Genomic DNA, 27198 nt, shown 5'->3' on the forward strand with positions numbered 1-27198 from the left:
CAGAGCCTGGCTCTCTGAAGGGAGGGTCGACCCAGACGAAGGGCCAGAGCTGTTGGTGGCACTAAAATGACCACTGCTGAGTGGCTAACCCCTCTGGCCAGGCTTCCTAGTTACCTCAGAGGGAAATTTTGCCCTCGACTAGAGCTGGCTGGGTCCTGCATTCACTGTGGCAGCTCTTACATGATCAATGTGGCTGTTTGGAATAACTTAGTCCCAGATCTCCACCCCCTGCCCCAAATGGTTTCCAAGGCCAGATGCATAATGTACAGGGCCCAGTGCAAAATGCAAATGAGGGCCCCTTTGTTTAATAGTATTAAAAATTTCAAGATGGCAAGAGCAAGGCGTTAAACTAAGTGTGGGACCCTTCCGAACCCAGGACCCTGTCTGAATGTACAGGTCACACGTCTATGAAGCTGGCTCACAAGTGTTCAGAGTGGCAGCGAGATGTGATGAAATACATATAGAAGGTGAGACAGTGCTAGATTTTCCTTCCCTTCCAAACCAGTCAAAGCAGGATTTCCAAGGCGTTTCTCTTCATCACAATGTAGCAGTCTGACCCAGATGCTCTTCAACCAAAATAAATCTTAGCAATCTCTCGTCCCTAGGATGAAGTCATTTGAGGGACTGGGACTTGGGTCAGCTGCTTTGTTTTGGGGTCAGGCATCTTGCTCCATGAACTCCAATCTCTCCTAACCCTGCCTCTCCAACTCCCCTCCCTCCTGCCTCCTTCCCTTTAGCCTATGAGCCTCATCAAGACCTGTTCTGTTAAAGGACAATCCCCACTCAGCCTCCCTGGACTCTTCAGTCCCATCTGCCCACCAGCTGACTCCTTCCCCTTCCACAGCCATGCTGGAAGGAACGGTCCTTCGGCCCCATCACCACTTCCTCATTCCCCAAAGCATCCTAGCTTCCTGTAGCCTTGCGTCATCCTACTCGAGGCTGTGGATTCCCTGCTCACTCAGGTGACCTGCTAATTGCCAAGCCCAGTGCTGTCTTCTGAGTCCCCAGCCTTCTCGGCCCTTCTGGGGCATCTGACGTTATCCTGGCTCTGCCTCTGTAAAATGGGGATGCGCGTGGCTGTGAGCTGATTTACTTGAAGCACCAGAACAGGCCTGGCACATGGTACATGCTCAGTAGCTGTTAGCAGGGGCCGTGACTGGTGGTGTCATCGTTTCTGTCACCTGGAAGCCCTGCTCCTCTGGCCTATGTTGCTCAGTCCTTTGTGAGTGTTTCTTAAAAATTTTAAATTGGTTTCTCTTTCTTCACCAGACTCGTTAAGATACCGGTGTTTTCTGAGTTCTGTCCTGTGTCCACCTTTCTTCTTTCTCTCCTCCATCTCTCCTGGCACTTCTCTCTCCATATCCATCACTTCCACTGCCACCTGGCAACTCCAACATCCACATCTCTTTCCCAAGCACCAGGTGTATAAGCCAACCCCAGACTGAGCTCATTCCCTTCCTTCTTTAAATCTGATTTTCCTCCTACGTGCTTCCACCCAGTTGCCCAAGTCAGAAACCTAGGTATTTTTATTTCTTCCCTTAGCAGACATCGAGGGCAGGCCCCGAGCTCACCACTGGGGCTGCAGCAGTGTGCAAACACACAGGGCCTGCCATGCTTGCTGCTGGTGGGAGAGACACATACTGATACACGACTAGTCCTGGGAAGGTAACACACCAGTGTCCTAATTGTGATTGGAAAGACTCGAGAACTGAAGGATTGTGAAGCGTTCATCAGGCAAAGTGGGACTGCGGGACATTCTGGGCAGAGGGAAGAGCTTGTGCAAAGGCTCTGTGGTGCAAGGAAAAATGTTTAAGAAACGAAAGGGCCAGTGGGCAGGAGGGCTGGGAAGGAGGCAGAGGTGGCTTCGGGTGAGGCTGGGGGGCTGGATGGGGGCTGGATGGCGCGTGGCCAGGAAGGCCGAGTTTGTGGAAGTCATTTTGCGCTCCTCCTTTCTGCTGACTCCCACCCGCTCCCCCTTCTACCAGATTCTCTCTAACCTCTCTCCTACCCCAAAGTCCTCATTGTTCACACACGGAAAATTAAAGGAGCCTATTGCCACCTCCAAGTCCATCTTCTGCACTATAAGCTTAAGCAGTATTTCTAAAATGTAAGTCTGATTAAGTTGGTCCTCAGGATGCATACAGTCCTCCCCCCACTTCCCACTGTCAGGATAAAGTCCTGCCCACCTTCCTCTCCTTAGTCCCCCTCACACCCACCCCGATGCCCCCTTCCCAGTGGCTTTACTGAATATCCTGCAGTTCCCCAAAGGTGCTGGCGGGACGTGCTTTGGTGCCCGCATGCGCTCCTCCTTTGTCTGCCTGGTGACGTCCTGCTCTCTCACAAGCTGCAGCTCATCCACCTGCTCTGGGAAGCCATCCTCGCACCCCACGTAAGCCCGTGAGCTGGCCCCTCCTCTTTGCGGGGCACAGGCTTGCATTGGTGCATTTATCCCACCTCCCTCCTTGCTAGTTGGCGTGTATATCTCCTCTGCTAGACTTCGGACTCCTGGAGGGAGGGGACTGGGGCTCATTTGTCTTTGTCCTCCGGTGCTTCAAGGCTGGGTACACATTAGGTGTTTAATAAATGTTTCCTTGAAGACCTGGTGATGAAGGAATGACATGATATAAGCAGGTGGTGAAAAATGAAGCTCCACCTGGAAAGCTCTGCATACAGGGATTGTGGTTAAGGGGTCTGGCTTCCAGGGCCACCGTGGGCTGTCCGCTTCTGTTTCCTCTAATAACTGAACGCAGGTCTCAGGGCTGCCTCCTGCTGCCCCCTCCGGCCACCTCCATCCATCCAGAAGGGCAGGCGCATGCAGGGCGGGCAGAGTTAAGCCTCAATATATTCAATCTTCTAGCAGAGTGGTTCTCAAACTGTAGTGTGTATCGGAATCACCTGCAGGCCCTGTTAAAACACAGATTGCCTGGCCCTACCCCGAGACTTTCCGCTTCGGTAGGTCCGGGGTGGAGCCCAAGAAACTGCATCTCTAACAACTTCCCAGGTGATGCAGATGGGGCTGGTCTGGTGACTACTCTTTGAGAATCTCTCTTCTAGCAAAAGGATCTGCTCTAGAATTTTCTATGGTATTGGGGAAGGAGATATGGGAAGCTTTTTGCTGGGGTTTGGTTTTGTAGGTTTTAAGAACTATTAGTGTGAGATTAATGTGGATAGATGGAGCCGATTCTACACACTTACCTCCTCCCCCATCTCCTCGCTTTCCTACAAAACGTTTCTGTGTTCACTCATCAACTATTCAATGGGTATGTTTTGAAGGTGTAAAATGTGCATGGCAGCACGGCAGGTGGAGTTGTTGACATCAAGATGAAATCGATATGGCACTGTCCTTAAGAGAGGTCCTCCAGTGCAGTCATAATTATAATTCAAGGAGGTCAAAGAAGAAATGCCTACTCGGGTGGGTAGTGAGTTCCCCATCAGTGGAGTTGTTCCAGGAAGGCATCTAGAGTGTTCGTGGGAATAAAACAATTTGATAGTCAGTTAGACCAGGATCTTAAAATCCTGGAATTCTGTGATTAAGGAAGACGGTGGTAATTGACACAACAAAACGAAACAAATAAGATACTGTGGAGTGTGCAGTAGGGAGATCTGCAGAGGCAGCTGAGGCTTCCCCATATAAATACTGACATTATTGGCCTTATTTTTAATAAACATTTATTCCTCACCAGCAATATTCCTTGTAATGAAATGAATTTATATCCAGTGACCCCATAATTTGCTGTTTATTGACCTTAGATCATTTAAAAGTTAAATAGAAAAAGTCACAAGCAGGCCCACGGTGTGCCTCAGGGGTCTCCTTAGGTCCCACTTCCTGAGCCAAATGGAATTGAGTTGTGTAGTGACATGTTATTATTATTATTTTTTGCAATATTTATGAGAGAGAGAGAGAGAGAGAGAGGGAGAGAGAGGGAGAGAGGAGCCAATTGTAGGACTTGAATTTATAGTCACTAGGTCACCAGCTTGGTCACCAACTTGATCACCAACTTGAATTTCAGACTCTCACCTTCTTAAGAAAGTCCAGCCAATTCCCAGATTCCATAGGAGAGGTAAGGGTCAAAGTCCCTCTTTCAAGGAGGGTACAGCACTTAAGATGTGGTAGACCACACTGAAGCCCCTTGCCCCTCACTACTCTTTATTGAGCATCTATTAGGTGTTGGGTACTGAGTGAGATACTTTACAAATATTATTTATAATCCCTCAAGGTAAGTAATACCATCATCATTTTCAGATTTAAAAAAAGGCACAGGGCTTCCCTGGTGGCACAGTGGTTGAGAATCTGCCTGCCAATGCAGGGGACACGGGTTCGAGCCCTGGTCTGGGAAGATCCCACATGCCGCGGAGCAACTAGACCTGTAAGCCACAACTACTGAGCCTGCATGTCTGGAGACTGTGCTCCGCAGCAAGAGAGGCCGCGACAGTGAGAGGCCCGCGTACTGCGATGAAGAGTGGCCCCCGCTTGCCGCAACTAGAGAAAGCCCTCGCACAGAAACGAAGACCCAACACAGCCAAAATTAAATAAATAAATATATTTAAAAAAATAAAAAGGCACAAAGAGATTATGTATCTTGTCCAGTTTCACACAGAACTCCTTAATTTATTTTTGGAAGTCAGCACAACTATGCAATTGAAAATCATGGTAAAAGGCCCAAAATTATTTATCTATCTCAAGTCTGAGTATAGACGCAAAATGCAAAATTAGAAAGTAGAATGCAGCAGTATATCAAATAGATAATACACCCTGACCAAATGGAGTACATTCTAGGAATGCGAGAATGGCTCACTAGTAGGAAGCATTAGGAAATCCACATAATTCACCATATCAGCAAACTAAAAGAGAGTCATATATTAGTAGATGCTGAAAGGACAGCTGGTAAAATTCTCCTGTAATAAAACTCTAACTCAGGAATAAGAACTACTTAAACTTGATAAAGACTAAAAACTAGCTACATATATCATTCTAAACAGTGAACCACTAAATCCAATTTCACTACAATTGGAAAAGCTTGCTTTTACTATTTTAAAATATCGTCTTGGTGATTCTTACAAATGAATTAAGCTAAGAAGATACAATAGTTTACATATATATGAGAAAGAAGAGATGACATTATCCATTTTTGCCAATGGTTATAATACCTGAAAAACCTAAGAGAATCTAGTAAGAAAGGAAACCCCACCAGAAATAATAAGGGTAGGGGGTAAGAGGGGTGGGTAACAGCTCTTCTCTATACTGTGGAGGTCATGCAGCTGGTCAACTTTGGCACCTGGAAGTGGGATTTGAACCCGTGTCTGATGAGGAACTCTGTACTCTTTCCACCTTGTGAAGTGTTTACACTCACTGCTAAAACCCAGTCATGTGAAGCGAGAGTCTCTTAAAGCTGGCAACCTCCGCTACTCCAGCAGATCTGGTGGGGTTTGCTCTGCTGGGGAGAGGTGGGGACAAGATGAGAGGGTTGGCATGAGATTTTTACTGGAAGACCCTTGTGGCTTCTGCTACCAGCAGTGCCATCCCTCCACGGGCTGAGATATTGGGCTTTGTGACAGGGAGGGTGGTGGCAGTGGTCTAGTCTTAGCCATTTAGGTACTGAGCAGCCGACCAAGGGAGCTGCCCCTTTCTTCTTCTTGGGTCCAAGAAATCATATTTGTGTTACTTGTTGCCTTTGTCTCCTACTGTCCACCTGAGAGGTGGTGCCTGCTAGGACACGTGTTTAGAGATTCGGAGTGTCAGAGGCTTCCCGGGCCATCAAGGGCACAAGCTCTTGGTTGCGACGTCTACCAAGGATGCCTCAGATTCATAGTTTTAATGGTGGAAGTGGAATGTGTTTTTCTGGCACAGAATCACTGGGTGATAGATCAAAAATATGATCCGTATAAAGCTTTTGTACTTCATACAGAGTCAACCACAGGGTGGTGGAAGGAGTACTGCACAGGAATCCAGGAGACCTGGGTTCCAGTGGCTCTGCCACGGCCAGCTGTGTGCTCCCAGGCAAATCACTTAAGCTTGCTGGGCCTCACTTGCTTCATCTGTGCCGTGGGGTGTTGGACTAAATAGACTCCCAGTGCCTTTTAACTTCAAAGTTATAATAAGTGTCACCCTTACCAAAGTTATAATACTTATCACCCTTACCACTGTTCTAAGTGCTTTGCATAGAGATTAACTCATCCTAACAACCGAAGAGCTAAGTACTACTATTATGCTTATTTTCCCTCTGAAGAAACTGAGGCACATAGAGTGCAAGTGACTTTCCCAGGGTCTCACAGCTAGGAAATGATGGTGCTCTTACACAGTTCAACTTCCGTCTTCTATGGTTTTTCTTTACCTGGGTTCTTTTCTTTACTTGTCGCAGCGGTGCTGGTGCTGGGGTGAGGGTCGGGGGGTGTTGGGAGTGGGAGACACTTTTTCGGGGAAACCCAGCTCTGGGGTGGATGGATGGGAGTCACTGCCTGGGAGAATGATGGCCGTGGCTGCAGAGATTGCTAACATTTGCGTTTTCCCTTCCTTTCCTCTTTTCCTCTCTAGTCTGCGGCAAACGCTATAAAAACCGGCCGGGACTCAGCTACCACTACGCTCACACCCACCTGGCCAGCGAGGAGGGGGATGAGGCCCAAGACCAGGAGACCCGGTCCCCACCCAACCACAGAAACGAGAACCACAGACGTGAGTTCCCAGTTGTTGGGTTGGGGGAGTGATGAGGTGGCTGGGCAGGGCCATGCAGCATTCCTTTTTGTTCACCTCGGGCATCTTCTGGTGGCACCTGTTGATTGGTCTCAAGGACCTGTGGTGAGTTGGCTATTTCAGCGCAGCCACAGATGCCCCTGTGGGTCAGCTGAGCCTGAAGCTTAGAGTGAGCTGGGCAGGAGTGGCACACCCAGCTCTGTTCCCAGAGGATGGGAGGTAAGTGTTAAGGCGGAAGAGAAACATCCTTACCTGGCCATTGTCAAACGCCAGACCTGCTACTCTTTTCCCTCAGCTCCAGAAGATCCATTCACAGCTGCTAACCTGAGGTGGGCAAAGCTGTGAGGTGTGTCAGTTCAGGCAGACATTCCAAATGTCTCCTTGGCCACCAAGGGACATAGAATATTCTTGCTTCATTGTCTCAGCTCTTATGGGGTCACACTTTTGGTAAGGGCTCTCCTGCCTTAGAAATATGGCCCTGGAGCCTCCATGCTCTTCACTTGAGCACTCAGTCAGCAAACATGACCTGGGTATACTTGTCACTTGGGATGTTGGGCTCTGAAGACCCAAAATAATCCTGAAGATTTGTGTTTCCATTTCTATTCTTTCTTTCCTTCCTCAACTTCCAGTTATGACTTAGGGAGTCACAAAGGGCTTAGCATTCACCATGTGACTTCCCTCTGCAACATTCCTTATGGCTTCTGGGCCACCCCCAAATCAGAATGGGGTGGGATAATGGGACCTTTAGGGCTTGCTTCAAGATGTGCGTCATTCTAGGATCATGGGGTGAAGAAGAACTGTGGATATGGCACGTGTTTGTTGTTTTTTTTTAACATCTTTATTGGAGTATAATTGCTTTACAATGGTGTGTTAGTTTCTGCTGTATAACAAAGTGAATCAGCTACACATATACATATATTCCCATATACCCTCCCTCTTGCATCTGCCTCCCACCCTCCCTATCCCACGCCTCTAGGTGGTCACAAAGCACTAAGCTGATCTCCCTGTGCTATGTGGCTCCTTCCCACTAGCTATCTATTTTACGTTTGGTAGTGTATATATGTCCATGCCACTCTCTCACTTCAACCCAGCTTACCCTGCCCCCTCCCCATGTCCTCAAGTCCATACTCTATATCTGTGTCTTTATTTCTGTCCTGCCCCTAGGTTCTTCAGAACCTTTTTTTTTTTTTTTAGATTCCATATATATGTGTTAGCATATGGTATTTGTTTTTCCCTTTCTGACTTCACTCTGTATGACTGACTCTAGGTCTATCCACCACACTACAAATAACTCAATTTAGTTCCTTTTTATGGCTGAGTAATATTCCACTGTATATATGTGCCACATCTTCTTTATCCATTCATCCAATGATGGACACTTAGGTTGTTTCCATCTCCGGGCTATTGTAAATAGTGCTGCAATGAACATATTGGTACATGACTCTTTTTGAATTATGGTTTGCTCAGGGTATATGCCCAGTAGTGGGATTGCTGGGTCATATGGTAGTTCTAGTTTTAGTTTTTTAAGGAACCTTAGTGGCTGTATCAATTTACATTCCCACCAACAGTGTAAGAGGGTTCCCTTTTCTCCATACCCTCTCCAGCATTTATTGTTTCTAGATTTTTTGATGCTGGCCACTCTGACAGGTATGAGGTGATACCTCATTGTAGTTTTGATTTGCATTTCTCTAATGATTAGTGATGTTGAGCATCCTTTCATGTGTTTGTTGGCAATCTGTATATCTTCTTTGCAGAAATGTCTGTTTAGGTCTTCTGCCCATTTTTGGATTAGGTTGTTTTTTTTTTTGGATATTGAGCTGCATGAGCTGCTTGTATATTTTGGACATTAATCCTTTGTCAGTTGCTTCGTTTGCAAATATTTTCTTCCATTCTGAGGGTTGTCTTTTTGTCTTGTTTATGGTTTCATTTGCTGTGCAAGAGCTTTTAAGTTTCATTACGTCCCATTTGTTTATTTTCATTTTTATTTCCATTTCTCTAGGAGGTGGGTCCAAAATGATCTTGCTGTGGTTTATGTCATAGAGTGTTCTGCCTATGTTTTCCTCTAAGAGTTTGATACTGTCTGGCCTTACATTTAGGTCTTTAATCCATTTGTTTTTGTGTGTGGTGTTAGGGAGTGTTCTAATTTCATTCTTGTACATGTAGCTGTCCAGTTTTCCCAGCACTGCTTATTGAAGAGGCTGTCTTTTCTCCATTGTATATTCTTGCCTCCTTTATCAAAGATAAGGTGACCATATGTGGGTTTATCTCTGGGCTTTCTATCCTGTTCCATTGATTTATAATTCTGTTTTTGTGCCAGTACCATACTGTCTTGATTACTGTAGCTTTGTAGTATAGTCTGAAGTCAGGGAGCCTGCTTCCTCCAGCTCCATTTTTCTTTCTCAAGATTGCTTTGGCTATTCGGGGTCTTTTGTGTTTCCATGCAAATTGTGAAATTTTTTTGTTCTATTTCTGTGAAAAATGCCATTGGTAGTTTGATAGGGATTGCATTGAATCTGTAGATTGCTTTGGGTAGTATAGTCATTTTCACAATGTTGGTTCTTCCCATCCAAGAACATGGTATATCTCTCCATCTGTTTGTATCATCTTTAATTTCTTTCATCAGTGTCTTATAGTTTTCTGCATACAGATCTTTTGTCTCCTTACTAGGTTTATTCCTAGGTATTTTATTCTTTTTTTTGCAATGTTAAGTGAGAGTGTTTCCTTAATTTCTCTTTCACATTTTTCATCATTAGTGTGTAGGAATGCAAGAGATTTCTGTGCATTAATATTGTATCCTGCTACTTTACCAAATTAATTGATTAGCTCTAGTAGTTTTCTGGTAGCTTCTTTAGGATTCTATATGTATAGTATCATGTCATCTGCAGTGACAGCTTTACTTCTTCTTTTCCGATTTGGATTCCTTTTATTTCTTTTCCTTCTCTGATTCCTGTGGGCAAAACTTCCAAAACTATGTTGAATAATAGTGGTGAGAGTGGGCAGCCTTGTCTTGTTCCTGATCTTAGAGGAAACGGTTTCAGTTTTTCATCATTGAGAACAATGTTGGCTGTGGGTTTGTCATATATAACCTTTATTATGTTGAGGTAAATTCCCTCTATGCCTACTTTCTGAAGGGTTTTTATCATAAATGGGTGTTGAATTTTGTCAAAAGCTTTTTCTGCATCTGTTGAGATGATCACATGGTTTTTATTCTTCAATTTGTTAATATGGTATATCACATTGATTGATTTGTGTATATTGAAGAATCCTTGCATTCCTGGGATAAACCCCACTTGATCATGGTGTATGATCCTTTTAATGTGCTGTTGGATTCTGTTTGCTAGTATTTTGTTGAGGATTTTTGCATCTATGTTCATCAGAGATATTGGCCTGTAGTTTTCTTTCTTTGTGACATCTTTGTCTGGTTTTGGTATCAGGGTGATGGTGGCCTCATAGAATGAGTTTGGGAGTGTTCCTCTCTCTGCTATATTTTGGAAGAGTTTGAGAAGGAGAGGTGTTAGCTCTTCTCTAAATGTTTGATAGAATTTGCCCATGAAGCCATCTGGTCCTGGGCTTTTGTTCGTTGGAAGATTTTTAATCACAGTCTCAATTTCAGTGCCTGTGATTGGTCTGTTCATATTTTCTATTTCTTCCTTGTTCAGCCTTGGAAGGTTCTGCTTTTCCAAGAATTTGTCAATTTCTTCTAGGTTGTCCATTTTATTGGCATATAGTTGCTTGTAATAATCCCTCATGATCCTTTGTATTTCTGCAGTGTCAGTTGTTACTTCTCCTTTTTCATTTCTAATTATTTTGATTTGAGTCTTCTCCCTTTTTTTCTGATGAGACTGGCTAATGGTTTATCAATTTTGCTTATCTTCTCAAAGAACCAGCTTTTAGTTTTATTGATCTTTGCTATTGTTTCCTTGATTTCTTTTTCAATTATTTCTGATCTGATCTTTATGATTTTTTTCCTTCTGCTAACTTTGGGGTTTTTTTGTTCTTCTTTCTGTAATTGCTTTAGGTGTAAGTTTAGGTTGTTTAGTTGAGATGTTTCTTGTTTCTTGAGGTAGGATTGTATTGCTATAAACTTCCCTTTTAGAACTGCTTTTGCTACATCCCATAGGTATTGGGTCATCGTGTTTTCATTGTCATTTGTTTTTAGGTATTTTTTGATTTCCTCTTTGATTTCTTCAGTGATCTCTTGGTTATTTAGTAGTGTATTGTTTAACCTCCATGTGTTTGTATTTTTTACAGGTTTTTTCCTGTAATTGATATCTAGGTTTATAGTGTTGTGGTTGGAAAAGATACTTGACATGATTTCAATTTTCTTAAATTTACCAAGCCTTGATTTGTGGCCCAAGGTATGATTTATCCTGGAGAATGTTCCTTCAGCACTTGAGAAGAAAGTGTATTCTATTGTTTTTGGATGGAATGTCCTATAAATATCAATTAAGTCCATCTTGTTTAATGTGTCATTTAAAGCTTGTGTTTCCTTATTTATTTTCATTTTGCATGATCTGTCCATTGGTGAAAGTGGGGTGTTAAAGTCCCCTACTATGATTGTGTTACTGTCGATTTCCCCTTTTATGGCTGTTAGTATTTGCCTTATGTATTGAGTTCCTCCTGTGTTGGGTGCATAAATATTTACAATTGTTATATCTTCTTCTTGGATTGATCCCTTGATCATTATGTAGTGTCCTTCTTTGTCTCTTGTAATAGTCTTTATTTTAAAGTCTATTCTCTCTGATATGAAAATTGCTACTCCAGGTTTCTTTTGATTTTCATTTGCATGGAATGTCTTTTTCCATCCCCTCACTTTCAGTTTGTATGTGTCCCCAGGTCTGAAGTGGGTCTCTTGTAGGCAGCATATATATGAGTCTTGTTTTTGTATCCATTCAGCCAGTCTATGTCTTTTGGTTGGAGCATTTAATCCATTTACATTTAAGGTAATTATCGATATGTATGTTCCTATTACCATTTTCTTAATTGTTTTGGGTTTGTCATTGTAGGTCTTTTCCTTCTCTTGTATTTCCTGCCTAGAGAAGTTCCTTTAGCATTTGTGGTAAAGCTGGTTTGGTGGTGCTGAATTCTCTTAGCTTTTGCTTGTCTGTAAAGTTTTTAATTTCTCCATCAAATCTGAATGAGATCCTTGCTGGGTAGAGTAATCTTGTTTGTAGTTTTTCCCCTTTCATCACTTTAAGTATGTCCTGCCACACCCTTCTGGCTTGCAGAGTTTCTGCTGAAAGATCAGCTGTTAAGCTCATGGGATTCCCTTGTATATTATTTGTTGCTTTACCCTTGCTGCTTTTAATATTTTTTCTTTGTATTTAACTTTTGATAGTTTGATTAATATGTGTCTTGGCGTGTTTCTCCTTGGATTTATCCTGTATGGGACTCTCTGCGCTTCCTGGACTCGATTGACTATTTCCTTTCCCATATTAGGGAAGTTTTCAATGATAATCTCTTCAAATATTTTCTCAGTGCCCTTTTTTTTTCTCTTCTTCTTCTTCTGGGACCCCTATAATTCGAATGTTGGTGCATTTAATGTTGTCCCAGAGGTCTCTGAGACTGTCCTCAATTATTTTCATCCTTTTATCTTTATTCTGCTCTGCGGTAGTTATTTCCACTATTTCATCTTCCAGGTCACTTATCCGTTCTTCTGGCTCAGTTATTCTGCTCTTGATTCCTTCTAGAGAATTTTTAATTTCATTTTTTGTGTTGTTCATCATTGTTTGTTTGCTCTTTAGTTCTTTTAGGTCCTTGTTAAACGTTTCTTGTGTTTTCTCCATTGTATTTCCAAGATTTTGGATCATCTTTACGATCATTACTCTGAATTCTTTTTCAGGTAGACTGCCTATTTCCTCTTCATTTGTTTGGTCTGGTGGGTTTTTACCTTGCTCCTTCATCTGCTGTGTATTTCTCTGTCTTCTCATTTTCCTTAACCTACTGTGTTTGAGGTCTTCTTTTCACAGGCTGCAGGTTCGTAGTTCCCATTGTTTTTGGTGTCTGCCCCCAGTGGGTAATGTTGGTTCAGTGGGTTGTGTAGGCTTCCTGGTGGAGGGGACTGGTGCCTGTGTTCTGATGGATGAGGCTGGATCTTGCCTTTCTGGTGGCAGGACCGCATCCAGTAGTGTGTTTTGGGGTGTCTGTGAACCTATTATGATTTTAGGCAGCCTCTCTGCTAATGGGTGGAGTTGTGTTCCTGTCTTGCTAGTTGTTTGGCATGGGGTGTCCAGCAGTGGATCTTGCTGGTCATTGAGTGGAGGTGGGTCTTAGCATTGAGCTGGAGTTCTCCGAGAGTGCTCTCGCTGACTGATATTACGAGGGGCTGGGAGGTCTCTGGTGGACCAATGTCCTAAACTCGACTCTGCCACCTCAGAGGTTCAGGCCTGACACCTGGCCGGAGTACCAAGACCCTGTCAGCCACATGCTGGGTCATCCTGGAGAAGATGGGCTGAAGCCAGGAGAAAGCTAGAGGATGGGAGACCTGTCAGAAGGCTTGTTTGATGAAATCAGGCCCAGGGTGGTGACATTCTTTACCCAGGCTCTACTCGTGAAGGGGAAAGGGGTGCCTCGGAAGCTGAGCACATGCTTTCACAGCTGAGGCACATGTGAGCGCGGTTTCATGCCATGTGTTTTTAATTTTGCTCAAAGGATTTTGTGGTAGATGCTCTTAAATTGAACAATTCAGTGTAATTAAAGGGATCAGACTTTTAATAATGTTTAGACTCTAGGGTTTGAGGGTGATTCCTGTGCATTTCAGTCAATCAGCTCAATTAGCTGATGTCAATTGGCTGCCTTCACCAAATATTTGAAACAATGAACACACCTTGGCCAAAACCTTTCTTTGGATTAGTGTGGGTTTTCCCCTAATCCCCACCCCAACTTTCCCCCTGTAGCATTGCCTCCTGTCTTAGTTTCCTTGGCTGCTATAACAAAATACCAAAGACTGGCTGGCTTAAAGAATAGAAATTTGGGGGCTTCCCTGGTGGCGCAGTGGTTGAGAGTCTGCCTGCCGATGCAGGGGACATGGGTTCGTGCCCCGATACAGGAAGATCTCACATGCCACGGAGCGACTGGGCCTGTGAGCCATGGCCGCTGAGCCTGTGCGTCTGGAGCCTGTGCGTCCGGAGCCTATGCTCCGCAACGGGAGAAGCCACAATGGTGAGAGGCCCATGTACGGCAAAAAAAAAGAAAAAAAAAAAAAGAATAGAAATTTGTTTTCTCACAGTTCTGGAGGCTGGAAGTCCCAGATCAATGTGCCATCAGGGTTAGTTCCTCAGGGGCCTCTCTCCTTGGCTTGCAGGCGGCTGCCCTCTTGCTGCCTCTTCACATGGTCATCCCTCTGTGCACGTGTACTTCCAAAGTCTCTTTGTGTCCAAATTTCCTCTTCCTTTTTTTTAAAAAATAAATTTATTTATTTTATTTTTGGCTGCATTGGGTCTTCATTGCTGCATGCGGGCTTTCTCTAGTTGTGGCGAGCGGGGGCTACTCTTCATTGCAGTGCACTGGCTTCTCAATGCGGTGGCTTCTCTTGTTGCAGAGCACAGACTCTAGGCACATGGGCTTCAGTAGTGTGGCAGGCAGGCTCAGTAGTTGTGGCTCGTGGGCTCTAGAGCGCAGTCTCAGTAGTTGTGGCACACGGGCTTAGTTGCTCTGAGGCATGTGGGATCTTCCCGGACCAGGGCTTGAACCCATGTCCCCTGCATTAGCAGGTGGAGTCTTAACCACTGCACCACCAGGGAAGTCCCCAAATTTCCTCTTTTTATAAGGACACCAGTCAGATTGGATTAAGGCCCATTCTAATAGTCTCATTTTAACTTTTGCTCTTTCATCACCTCTTTAAAGGCCGTAGATCCAAATATAGCCATGTCCTGAGGTTCTGGGCGTTAGGGCTTCAACATATGAATTTGTGGGGGGGACACAGTTCAGGCCATAACACCTTCTTTAATTCTTGCTCTCTTTCAGGGTTCAAGCCTCTCATGTGACAGACCCTTTGTTTTCTTACCAACTACTGTCATCTGGACAGAACCTGAAAAGCAGGCAGGAGGTGCCCACCTCCCTGTGCCAGCTTCTGAATAGCTATGATGCTGAGGTCTCTACCTGCCCCCTGGGGAGAGGTTCCCTTGGTCCAGTCACCCTTGTCTTCCAGAAAGGAAAATGTATTGACCTGTACTGGTCAGCTGGTTTTTGCATTTCCCTGTCTCTCCTCTCATCCCTTCTCTGATTTAAGTGGCGAAGGCATAGCTATTGTCTCATGCTGCGAGGAGTCCGAGAATGATCTCCTTTGATTTGGGTTCTGTCTGGAAAGTGTTTACTAGTGATGGTTGCTCTCTCTAAAGTATTTATTAGCTTGGTATTATTTCTCACTTCCCCCAGTGCTGGCTTATCTCCTTTACATCTCTTCTCAAATGTCAGTCCGTTTTGTCCCTGTGTATAGGTGCTTTCCTTGAGCCGTGGGGTTTGGAGTGCTTCTCTTTGGTCTGGGTCTCTTTCATGTGTGTGCACGGTGATAGCAGCCACAGAGGAAGGTTCCTTGTGACCCCCAAGTACACTGCGGACCCCCAGTGGGTCCAGGGGGTCTCCTCCTTAGTCATTCCTGTGGGCCCCTCCTGCCTGTCTGTTGACTTCCAAGATGGGCACTGGCCCCTATTTTTCTTTCTCCACCAGGATCTCCTCACGCAGCTTGTGGGTCCGTGTCTTCTGTCTCTTCATGTCTTCACCGTGAGGCCAGACAGCCTTGCTTAGGGAGGAAGCTGCATCTTTTCTCCTGGTTGGAGACGCATCCCTAAGTATCCGGCCGTGTGTTCTCCTCTCTCTGTGGGTTTGCCAGTGAGCACTCCCACTCCAGCCCCCCTTGACTCCCCTTCCCCTCTCCCTGCTGATGAGAAATTGGGTTCTTCATAAAGGATCATCCAACTACCCAAGGGATTTAAACTGCATAGAGGACTTCCCTGGTGGTTCAGTGGTTAAGACTCCCCACTTGTACTGCAGGGGACACGGGTTCGATCCCTGGTTGGGGAATTAAGATCCCGCATGCTGCGCGGTGAGGCCACACACACAGACACACACACAGACGCACACAGACACACACACATACAAAAAACTGCATAGAAAAGAATAGCTGTACCTGGTCTCATCTGGGGTCTTCTCACACGAGGAAGGTTCCAGAACCCTCACAAACACCTTTTTTTTTTTTTTTTTTTTTTTTTTTTTGCGGTACGCGGGCCTCTCACTGCTGTGGCCTCTCCCGTTGCGGAGCACAGGCTCCAGACGGGCAGGCTCAGCAGCCATGGCTCACGGGCCCAGCTGCTCCGCGGCATGTGGGATCTTCCCAGACCAGGGCACGAACCCACGTCCCCTGCATCGGCAGACGGACTCTCAACCACTGCGCCACCAGGGAAGCCCTACAAACACCATTTTAATGACATCTCCTCACGAGGCCTCTGAGAAGTCTGTGATTAGCTCTAATTTTACTAGCGGGGAGGGTACGGCAGAAAGGCCCTCAATGTCCGTAGAAGCCCTCCCTTTCCTCTTCCCCAATTTCTCTGGATAAATCCAAGAGACAGCGGCTTTTCCCAGGTTCCCTGCACCACAAACACCAGCAATCTGTTTGCTTCTCTGAATGTGTGCTCTGTTCCCTCCCACATTCCCCTGGTGAGCGGCCCCCCAACCATTTTCTCGCGAGTGCTAATTGCCGGTATCATTAATAGCAGTCATTAGCTGCTCCCACTGTTTGGGGAGGGGGTGGGCCCCCACCCATCCTGCCCTAAATGCCACTGGCGCTCTGTGGTGAATTGAATGCGACAGCTCTGCAGCACCCTAAGGTCTCCGCTTTGTGATCCTCCCTTGGCAAGGTTTCTGGAGTGGGGGAGGGAGGCAAGAGAGCTTGACCCAAGAGGCTAATCTGCAGGTCCCCCAGGAAAAGTTCTGGATGCCAGTGAGGTGGGAATGCTGACTTTTCCCTCTTGAGCAGAGCTGCAGCGGGAACCCCGCTGCTGGTGAGCACAGGCCTATGGGAAAAATAGCCCTACAGACTCAGGAGTTGTCAATGTCACGGGCATCTGCGTCTGCACCACCTGCAGCAGTAGAGACCTTTTGACTTTGGTCCTCCTGCTGTCCCTTGCTGCATCCCCCCGGCTGTGTCTCCAGCAAAGCCCATTGCTCATCCTTGCTCCCGCTGCTGCTGAAAGGGCAGAGCGGAGTGCTGGAGCCAGCACTGACTGCCCCCCGCCCTCCACCCCCCGCCATGCTGCCCTGTGCTACCAGCTCAGCACTCGACTGCCATTCCTCCCACCCTCCGCCCCCTCCCAGCTGATGTTCTCCCGCCTTTGTTCCTCTCCTAGTCTCTCATTTTCCCCTGAATATACACTGTTTGTCTCCTTGGTAGGTTTGTCCCCTTTCCTTTGTGTCCTGACCTCTCTGTCTCAACTCCAGGCAGCCCGGGGATGCTTGGAGCTCAGACACTCTCGCTTGGGAGATAGGATTTTCTGATGGGGTCTTCCCTGCCTGAGCTGCTGCCCTTCTCCTCCCTGTGGGAGGCTGGATTCTTCTTCCTTCTTCTGTTTCTCCGACCACCTTCATCTGCTTTCTACAAATGAAATCACTGTGTGTGTGCACATGCGGGTATACGTGCATACATATAGATACACACACACATAGGCTACATATATATGAATAAAAGGAGGGAGGGTTTGGGCAGGTTAGGACTCTGAGAGGTGCCACTCAGAGGCATCCTGTGTGACTCCTTAAATGTCACCTTGGTAAACAGGGTAGCAGAAAGAGCACTGGGTTAGAATTCAAAACTCCTTTGACACGGGCTCACAATGTCAAAGCTCTTCTTGAATTTCTTTTTACCTTCTCTGCACAGTGGGAATCTATTATAGACGATGTTTTTAAGGTACCTTTTTTGGGGGGTGGGTATGGGGATGTCTGAGGTCATGGACCTGTATGAAAAAGCTGTGTGAATAAATTCAGTCTGATACATTCATCTGTCCATCCGTCGATGTATCCATCTATCCACCACCGTCTATTGGTTTAGTAACCTTGTATCGAATACTGCCTTGGTTCCTTTCCTTGAGGAGCTCTCAGTTGTGAGCAGGAAGGTGTAATAGGGTGTGTATAGAATATGGTGTAGGAAGCCAAGGGCTCAAAGGCACAGCACACTTTCTACTCCTTAGGGCAGTAGTGTTCTAAGTGTGACATCAGCATCACCTGGGAACTTCCTGGAAATGCAGATTCTTGGCTCCATGTGGTAACAGGTGCTCTGAGGGTGCGGGCCAGCAATCTATGTTTTAAAAAGCCCTGCAGGGCATTGAAAGCTTCAGAATGTTAGAAACATTAGAACGTTTAAAAAGCATTAGGGAGTTTGTAAAGTCTTCCCTGAGGAGGTGACCTTCAAGTTAGCCCTTGAAGAATGAGGAGAAATTTACTGGGTGGGAGAGGGCTTCCCAGATAGAGGGAACTGCGTGTACAAAGTCAGGGAGGTGTGAAATAGCATGGTGCGTTCAGACAATTGGTAGTAGTTGTGTCTGACAGTGGTACTGGAGAAATGATGGAATGTGGGCAGGGGCCACAGCTGGAAGCGTCTTCTCTGCCAGGCTGTGTAGTTGTCATCTTGTAGGAAAAGGAGAACCATGATAGCAATTACTAGAAGTAAGAACAAATGATTTATAAAGAAATATGTGTGGCATATTATAAATTACCATATGGGGCTTCCCTGGTGGCGCAGTGGTTGAGAGTCCGCCTGCCGATGCAGGGGACACGGGTTCATGCCCCAGTCCGGGAAGATCCCACATGCCGCAGAGCAGCTGGGCCCGTGAGCCATGGCCGCTGAGCCTGCGCGTCTGGAGCCTGTGCTCGCAACGGGAGAGGCCACAACAGTGCGAGGCCCGTGTACCGCAAAAAAAAAAAACGAAAACCAAACCAAAACAAAAAAATTATCGTATGGTGTATCTCTTATTTAATAGCATAAATGAATGTAAAATGCTCTCTACAGCATACTTGGAGCTCCTATGAGGGAAATGTGTTTTAAAGTATAGATCTATAAAATTTATTCCAAGCCTATTTCTCCGGTCCCTGGAATGGAAGTTGGGTTGTCCTCAGTCCCGGCAGGTCTCAGTCTTCTGTCTAATAGTGGTGGCCTGGCATGTAGCTAGGCTTTCAGTATCTGTCAAGAGAAGAAAAGTCCCCACACCAGTGTGCCTTTGGAGGGCATGTTGTACTCTACAGAACTGAAAGAGGAGAGCCGAGTTGATTAAGGGTAATGTTGGCTGATTAGATAATCTGAAAATTAGTCTGATAATGTGCAAATTATCTAAAAGAAGCACATGATGTCATTGCCACACTGATGGGAAAGATCGAACAGATGTTAGTCTTCTGACATCTCTGTCCTCTAACATACAGCCCAGGGGCAATGGATACAGCTTTAAGAGAGAGAGTGAAAATCACGTTTGACACAAGCTTAAGAATTTTGGATCAGTCTGAAAGGTGCCTGAAAACCTATAAAACCCACACAACTCACCACTTACCCAACCTTGACGCAGGAAGTTCAGGCTCCGTTACTGGGGAGAGAGAGGGCAATTCAGATCCAGGGCTCTGTCTGGAAAAGTGAGCTGCTTCTCGCTCCCCAAAGAGCAAATCTGGAAACTAACAACCGGTGTTCCTTAGGTGAATTATGATTTCACTAAACAGTTTACAGATTACAAAGCAAAGAGGACTCTGAGGTTGCTCTGTCCTTGAAGGTATACTTGGAGTTAACTCTCCAGGCCTGTGGGTCATCCACACTCTTGACCCAGAGACTGAGAAAATGCCACTGGAATTGCCTGGGCCAGTGTGTGAATCACAACTTGGCCACCCTGCCATCTTCTGTCTGTGTAGATGTGGGTCAGTACTTACATTTCTCTGCTCCTTTGTTGCCTCATCCGTAAAACAGAGAGAACCATCGTTCTGCCCTCACGGGGTTGCCGTGAGCCTTCCTGAGGTGACGTGGGTGTCTGGCACCAGGCCCACACTCTGAGGGTGCCGACATCCCATCTCCGTGCCATTCAGGCCAACAGAGCATGTCCAGGACCACAAATGGCTAACCTGCGTCGGGGCCCGTCTGTGGCCATGTTGATGCTGAGAAGCTAACTGCCTATGGGGGTCTCACTGGCATCAGGAGGAGCTATCAGAGCCTGGCACATCCTTTGCTAAATCTTAGATAAGGGACCCCAATCCTTCCACGTAAGCTAAACATGAGTATTTACTGAGCACTTACTGTGCATGCACCCACTCGCGGGGCCAAGTGTAACTGGGGCTCCAAAAAGGTATAACATGTGGTCTCAGTCCCAGGACAACTTCTGGTCTAATTGGGGAAATAAGATGGATATGTGAAACCTGGTGGGAGGAAACTGTGGAGCAGAATCTAGCCGGGTGTGCATCCCTGTATTTACCATCCCGTTTCCCCAGGATCCGGCATCTACCTGCCACTTCCCTTTCTGTGAGCCTTTTTTTTTTTTTGCGATACGCGGGCCTCTCACTGTTGTGGCCTCTCCCGTTGCGGAGCACAGGCTCCGGACGCGCAAGCTCAGCGGCCATGGCTCATGGGCCCAGCCGCTCCACGGTATGTGGGATCCTCCCGGACCGGGGCACGAACCCATGTCCCCCGCATCGGCAGGCGGACTCTCAACCACTGCGCCACCAGGGAAGCCCTGTGAGCCTCTTTTATTTCTCTCACCTTTTTGGCCTATTACCTAGAATGTTCGGGATTGAAGAGTTTCGTGTCCTGATCAATGACAAGGGCAGTAATACTTGCTGACATTCCTTGAATGTGTCAGACACTGTGCTAGGCACGCCACATTTATCTCATTCATTCCTCACAGTAACCTTATAAGGTAGGTGCCATGTCCCCTAGAGAACACCGAGGCACACAGAGACTGAGGGATGTGCCCTTGGACACAGAGCATGAATGTGAATTCTCCAGTCATGTGTCACTTCTTGGGAAAGCCTACTTATTTACACCTTTGATCCTTTTTCCTGCCTTTTCAGAAATAAAATTATTTTACAGAGGAAAAGAAAGAGGGAAAGACATGGTGGAATAGCTACTTGTGCCAGGCACTTTGCACATGTCATCTCGTGTAATGTTTGCAAGTCTGTGAGGCACATGCCATTACTCTCATTTTACAGATGAGGAAACAGAGGCTCAGAAAGGTTGAGGAACTCTCCCCAGGTCACACAGTTAGCAAGATGAGAAGCTGAGATGTGAATGTGCTTGAGTTGGACACCATTCAGTTATGTCAGGACATTGGAACCCCAGGTGATGGATCCCAATCTCAACCTGGGATGTTTATCATAGTCCTACTGATGTCCCTTAATTTCCCCCTGTAGGCCAATTGTCAAGTGCATCATATTGCATAGTGGCTTTTCAAAAGAAATGAATGTATTAATGGGCATTATCGAGGTCAGCCTGGGCTGTGTAACAAAATACCATAGGCTGGGTGGCTTAAACAATAGGAATTTATTTCTCACAGTTCTAGAGGCTGAAAGTCCAAGGTAAAAGTGATGGCAGGGACGGTGTCTGGTGGGGACTGTCTCCTTGGGTTGGAGATGACCATCTTTTTGCTGTATCCTCACATCCTCTTTGCTTGGTACATGTCGGTAGAGAGAAGCAAGCTCTCTGGTGTCTTTTCTTATAAGGGCACTAATCCCACCATAAGTGTCTCATCTCTCAATACCATCACATTGAGGGTTAGGGCTTTAACATATGCATTTTAGGGGAGAAACAATTCAGTCCATAGCAGGCAAATTTAATCTTTAGAATGAATTTTAGCTGTTTATGATGTTATATGGAACCCCCCTTTACAAATTCCGCTTGAGACTTTAATTCGTAAATGAGTTTTGCTCTAGAAAAAAATCACACATCACTCAGTTCAATAATTTTCCTGCATCTTTCTCTCTCATTCTATGTCTCAGTCTTTCCAAGCTCTTATATCTCTTTCTGACCTTGTTCTTAAAAAAAAAAAAAAATAATGCTGTACCTGAAGTGAAAACCCTAGGATTAATCCTTGGCTCTGTTTTCCTTCACCACCCTTTTGGCTACCCCTCCAAAATACACCCCGAATCAGTTTCCGTTTCTCCATCCCTATCACCACTGGCTCTTGTCTGGATCATTGCAACTTCTTTATTAGTCTCTCTGCCTTCGTTCTTACCTCTTATAGTCTTTTCTCCAAGGAGTAGCCAAAGTGGTCTTTCAAAAGTATAAAATAGATTATGCCATGCCATGCTCTCAAAACTTTCATCACACTTGAATACAATCCAAACTCCTCACCTTGAGGGCCTGCATTTTTGCTTCTCAGAGCGAGGTCAGCAGTATCCACATCACCCAGGGCTCAGGTGATCAACCTGTCCAGGTTGGCCCAGGGTATTCCCAGTTTTAGACTGAAAGTTCTGTGCCCTGGAAACACCTCAGTGCTAGGCAAACCTGGATGTTTGGCTACCCCACGGGGAAGCGTGTAAGAAATGTGGGCTCTCAGGCCCTACCTGGACCTATGAATCCTAATCTGAATTTTAATGAGATCTCTAAGTGATTTATTTGCACAACACTCAAATTTGAGAAGCCCTTGCCTCTAGGGCCTGCTGACCACTCTGACTTGAGTTCCCTCGGGTGTGTTGCTGTATGTACCCGTGGCAGGATAGTGTCAGGTGGGCCAGCTAAGAGCCACACTGCCTGGGTTCAGGACCAACGTGGCGTGACTTTAGACAAGCTTCCTCGTGCCTTAAGTATCATCTGTGTAAAATCAGAACACTAATGCCTCTGTATCATAGGGTTATGCAATGCTGAAATGAATTAATTCATATACAGCACAGCACTAACAGATGTGTATGACACAATGTGATATGACCGTCATGTGTCTCAGAGCCGTGGTCCTCCAGCTTGAGCACATCAGAATCACCTGTTCCTTAAAACGCAGACTTCCGGATCTCCCACCCCAGAATTTTGGATTCAGTAGATCGGTGGTGGAGGCCTAGAATTTGCATTTTTAAGAAGTCATGTGAACTATGTGGACCACTGCCTTAGAGAAATCCAGCTTTCAAAGACCAATGGCCAAGCTGTGTTTCCCTTTCATTCTTTTTACTTTTGGATGCACCGAGTCAGGTAACCAGGAAACAGGTTGCATTGTTCAATCTGGGGGGAGAAACTTGGTTTTCATTCTTTTCCTAAGGCCCTGTCCTACCACGGGCAAATGTCTCTGTGGCCCCCAGCACCCTCTTCCCAGTTTGCTTTCTGGGTGTGTTCCTGGTCTGGGCCCTCACCTCTAGGCTGGGCTGCCTGTCAGCTCTGTGGTCCCTTGACTCTCTCCTCACCCTCAGGTCTGATGCTTGAGACTCATCCTTTTCTTTTCCCTGAGTACTGCTTTTTAGTCTGAAGGACACAGAAAATGCTGGTCCCTTGTGGACTGTTGGGGTTGACATACCCGAGTCCTGTGGAGGTGGTGGTGACGAGGGGTGGAGAGGGGCAAGGCTGAGCAAGAGAGGAAGGGAGCTTGCTGAATTCTGCCATCACAATAATAATATCCTGACAACTGAAGCAGACGAGGCTTATCCTGCCCTACAGCACTGGGATGTCCTGCATTTCTCTCAGGGGAATGACACCACTTCATTCACAGCCCTTTTGACATAGTTCCTCTCAAGTGAAACGTTTTCCCCCTCAACTGACTCATTTGGTGGCAATAACAAGTTGCTACACCAGGGCATGAACTGACCCACATGTCCTGCCACTGGAAAATGGAAACATCTTGTGCTTTCCTTAATCAGCACTGAGAAAAGTAATCAACTTTGCTTAGTCTTCTTCTCACTCTTCCGAAGCGTCAGTAACAGACCTGGGGTTGCTGGCCTAAGGCTGGAGCACAAAGGACATTACCAAAGGGTCATGTGACCATCTAGTCCCGGAAGTAGTGACATGGTGTCCAAACTCCTGGCAAGTGGCAACTCTAACCAGATACATCCATTAAGATGGAGACATCAGTGTGAGCAGACACGTGATTTCTGATTTTACAGCACAGTGTCTGGGAGTAAATATTTACAAGGTGTGTGTCTAACAGTATGAGTTTTGTGTTCCATAAAGATAGAGGAAAAGGAGATAGGTACAAGGAAGGGTGGGATGACTGACACACATTTAAAATCTTTAGAAACATTCTACAGCTACCAAAGCACATAGTAAGACAGGGCCTGTATTCTCACTGGACGGTTCAGGGCTCCTGGCAAGAGACCAAACATGAGGTTCAAGGGGCCCTGGGGGCCAAATGAGCCTGGGAGTTCTTAACTCCTTCCATCCTGGTTTTCCAAGAAATGCCTAAGGGAGAGGATTCCCGTGGGAGGGCAGACCCACTGGCTTTCTCCACCACCACTTTATTCTCTCCAGTGGGCTCCCCCACTCTTTATGTTGCTTCTGCCCCTCACTCTTTTTTTAAAAAAAAAAATAAATTATTTATTTATTTTTGGCTGCATTGGGTCTTTGTTGCTGCACGTGGGCTTTCTCTAGTTGCGGCGAGCGGGGGCTACTCTTTGTCGTGGTGCGTGGGCTTCTCATTGCAGTGGCTTCTCTTGTTGCGGAGCACGGGCTCTAGGCGCGCGGGCTCAGCAGTTGTGCCTCGTGGGCTCTAGAGCGCAGGCTCAGTAGTTGTGGCACACGGGCTTAGTTGCTCCGTGGCATGTGGGATCTTCCCGGACCAGGGCTCGAACCCATGTCCCCGGCATTGACGGGTGGATTCTTAACTACTGCGCCACCAGGGAAGCCTTGCCCCTCACTCTTTATGTCCCCTGTTATGGGCAGGACTGATGTTGGCAGTGCCTTAGGATGGTCACTGAGTACTTGGGACACTTTACATCCACTGAATTCCTGGTCTTTCACTTCCCTTTGCCTGGCAGTTGTGTTTTTTTTCCCCTCCCAAAAGCCTCTGTGAAGATCTGCCATCCTTTCATTAAGTATTTATTGTCAGCTCTGTGTCAATCACTGTGCCAGGTGTTGGGGATTCAGAGATTAAAGACACCGCTCCTGCCCTCAGGGAGCTCACGGCTAATAGGGAGAGAGATGTGTACACAAATATGAAGCAAGGATGAAAGGCTGAGTTCCTCTGGGTTTGAAAAACTTCGCTCTTCTTTCGCCCTATTATAATCCTCAAATAATAGGCCTAAAAGGGGCCTTAAGACATCTAGCATATTCTCTTGCCTCTAGATGGGCCTGCACTCAAAGAAACCTGGGCCAGGGACACCTTCCCAGGTGCAGACGCCTCTCCAGAGAAGCCTGCTTCTGCGACCGTGCCTTTAACTGCTGAATCGCGCTCGTGTCCAGCTTTCTGGTAGCATGCACTGCCATTTCAGCTCCTTCTGCCTCCTGTTGTCTTTGACAATACGGTGACTTAGGCCCATCCATAAACCCAAGGGCTTATTAAATCAGCCCTCGGCCTTTTCATCTCCAGGGGGACTAATCTCGGGGCCTGGAATCATTCTGCATTAGCAGTACCCCCTCCTAAATCCCTATCATACACTCACGCTGTGTGCAATGCCAGGTGGCAGAATGGTGCGTGAGGTCTGACGGTCATGTGCTGAGTGGACCCCGGTGTTCGTTTCCCCCACCGGGCTCCCCAGCTGCCCCGCCTTCCACATTCAGGGAGGAAGGCATCATTTGTCTTCCCTTTGGAGCCCCAGGGTGGGACCAGAGTTGCTATTAGGTGGCCAAGAAGAACCAGCCTGAATGGAAGCCCAACATTTTTATTCCTTGGATCCGTGGGATTTATTTTTTCATCAGTTCTCGGGAAGCAATGAAAAAAGGTGTCAGGCCTTGGGGATAATTTATATGAGTAAACACGTAAGGGGTGGGGTGAGCGAGAGCATGAGAATTAAGGCCATTTATCCAGGCTTGGAGGCTCTGTGTGCCCTCTGGTCCAGCCTTCCCCACAGTCTTTATCTTGCCACTTTAACCCTCTCCTGACTCTACTCCACTTGGACCCAGCACGGATCTCTTCACAGCCTCAGCCTTCCGCTGCCTCCCCCGCCCCTCCCGGGTCCCTCATTAAAGGCTGGGTGGAAGGGAGCAGGCTGCGGCGGTGGCCTCCAGCTGAGGCCTGCTCGCTGATTCTGAAGGGAAGGCACGTCGGCTCACACCCTCCCTCCCCTCCCGCCCCGTCTCCGCAGCTTCCTCCTCCAGCCTGGCCTGTCCAGTGTGCCCTGTGTGGCCAGCCTGAGGCTGCCTTCCGCTCTCCGTCTTTTCCTTTCCCCTTCTCTTTACTCCGTCCTCCGAAGATGCGCTCTGCACCGCCAAATGGCACCAGGCTAGGATGCTTTACACTTGAGAGATGAAGTAATAACAGGTGGCAAGACCAGAGGCTGCCGGAGCCCAGGATTCTGGTTGCCATGGCAACATGTCAGACCCATGGAGGGATGGAACTGTCAGCCGTGGAGGGTGGTGGGGGGATGAGTGAGGGGAGCGAGGAGAGGCACAGCGCCTCCTGGAGGGCTCTTCTCTGTGCCCCTGGGGTCCCGGAGCACTGCACACCCCTGCTAGCGGGCCCTGGGGAGACAGCTGCTGGCCTGGGGCTGGGGTCAGGCTGGGTGGAGGGCACGGGACATGGCCCCGCGTCTGTGCACACCAGGCCCTGGCAGGCGGTCGGAGCGTCTGCCTAGGATGTGAAGTCACGCTTTCGTGGATGTGCCATGGAGGAGCCTAAACTTCGGGCTTGCTTCCTCTTTCCCTAGGACACTAGGGCTGCAGCTCTGGTCTCGGCAGAAGCAGGTGAAGGGCTGCTGCTTGTGGCCAGCCTGTGCCCATTGCTCATGTTCCTCTTGAGTGGCGGGCAGGCGTATTGCGGCAGAAATCAGGCTGAAAGGGGAAAAGACAGCCCTGTCTAGGGGCCTTGTTTGCCCTCAACACGTGGCCTGAATGAAGTAAAGAACCCTGTAGTATGGTCGTGTGCCACACTGCCGTTCCAGAATGACTGCTCAGCCTTTCCCGAGTGCGCTGGTGGGACTCTGGGGCTTGGCTTTTCCTTTCTCTTGGGTTGATTTATTTGAGTGTTCCCTCCCACCTTCTGTTGTTGTTATTATTATTTGGGGGGATTTCCTCATGAACTTTGTTCTGATTTCCATTTGTTTTCCTTTGAGCTTTTTAAACTTATTCCCCTCCCGCCCCCCAGGTAAACCCCTAAACTCTCAAGGCTCACTTTCTTTTCTCAGCAGCTTCCTTGCATCGCTTATATGATCTCAGCCCATGAACATTCATCAACAGAAAACCAAAGCCATCGTCGCGGACGCTGTCATCGAGCTACCACTTGGGTCTTTGGCCTCCCCGTCATCTTGCTCTATAAAGTGGGACTCAATTTCCCATAAGCGGAAGCAGAATCTCTAGTTAAATGCACTTGCAAGGTCTGGGCGAGCTTCCTATTTATAGCAAAATCCTTTTTATAATGACCTCATAGACGGTGCCAGGAAATTGCTCACGGATGGGTCAGGCCAAAGGCCAATAAAGCCATGGTGTG

The 27198-nt window shown here is 46.9% G+C and overlaps 1 protein-coding gene across 2 annotated transcripts in view; it reads left to right on the forward strand.

Annotated features, from left to right (window-relative positions):
• DPF3 (double PHD fingers 3) overlaps positions 1-27198 on the forward strand; it is a gene marked incomplete at both ends in the record, with an annotated part of 253873 nt that overhangs the window by 168068 nt on the left and 58607 nt on the right. For both annotated transcript variants that reach the window (XM_082842438.1, XM_082842439.1), the window contains one exon: positions 6533-6670. In XM_082842438.1, the coding sequence (XP_082698564.1) occupies positions 6533-6670 (138 nt within the window). The remainder of the gene's footprint in view (positions 1-6532; positions 6671-27198) is intronic.

The sequence above is a fragment of the Leucopleurus acutus genome (genome assembly GCF_964270905.1).
Source record: "Leucopleurus acutus genome assembly, chromosome: 1".
NCBI classification, from domain to species: domain Eukaryota; kingdom Metazoa; phylum Chordata; class Mammalia; order Artiodactyla; family Delphinidae; genus Leucopleurus; species Leucopleurus acutus.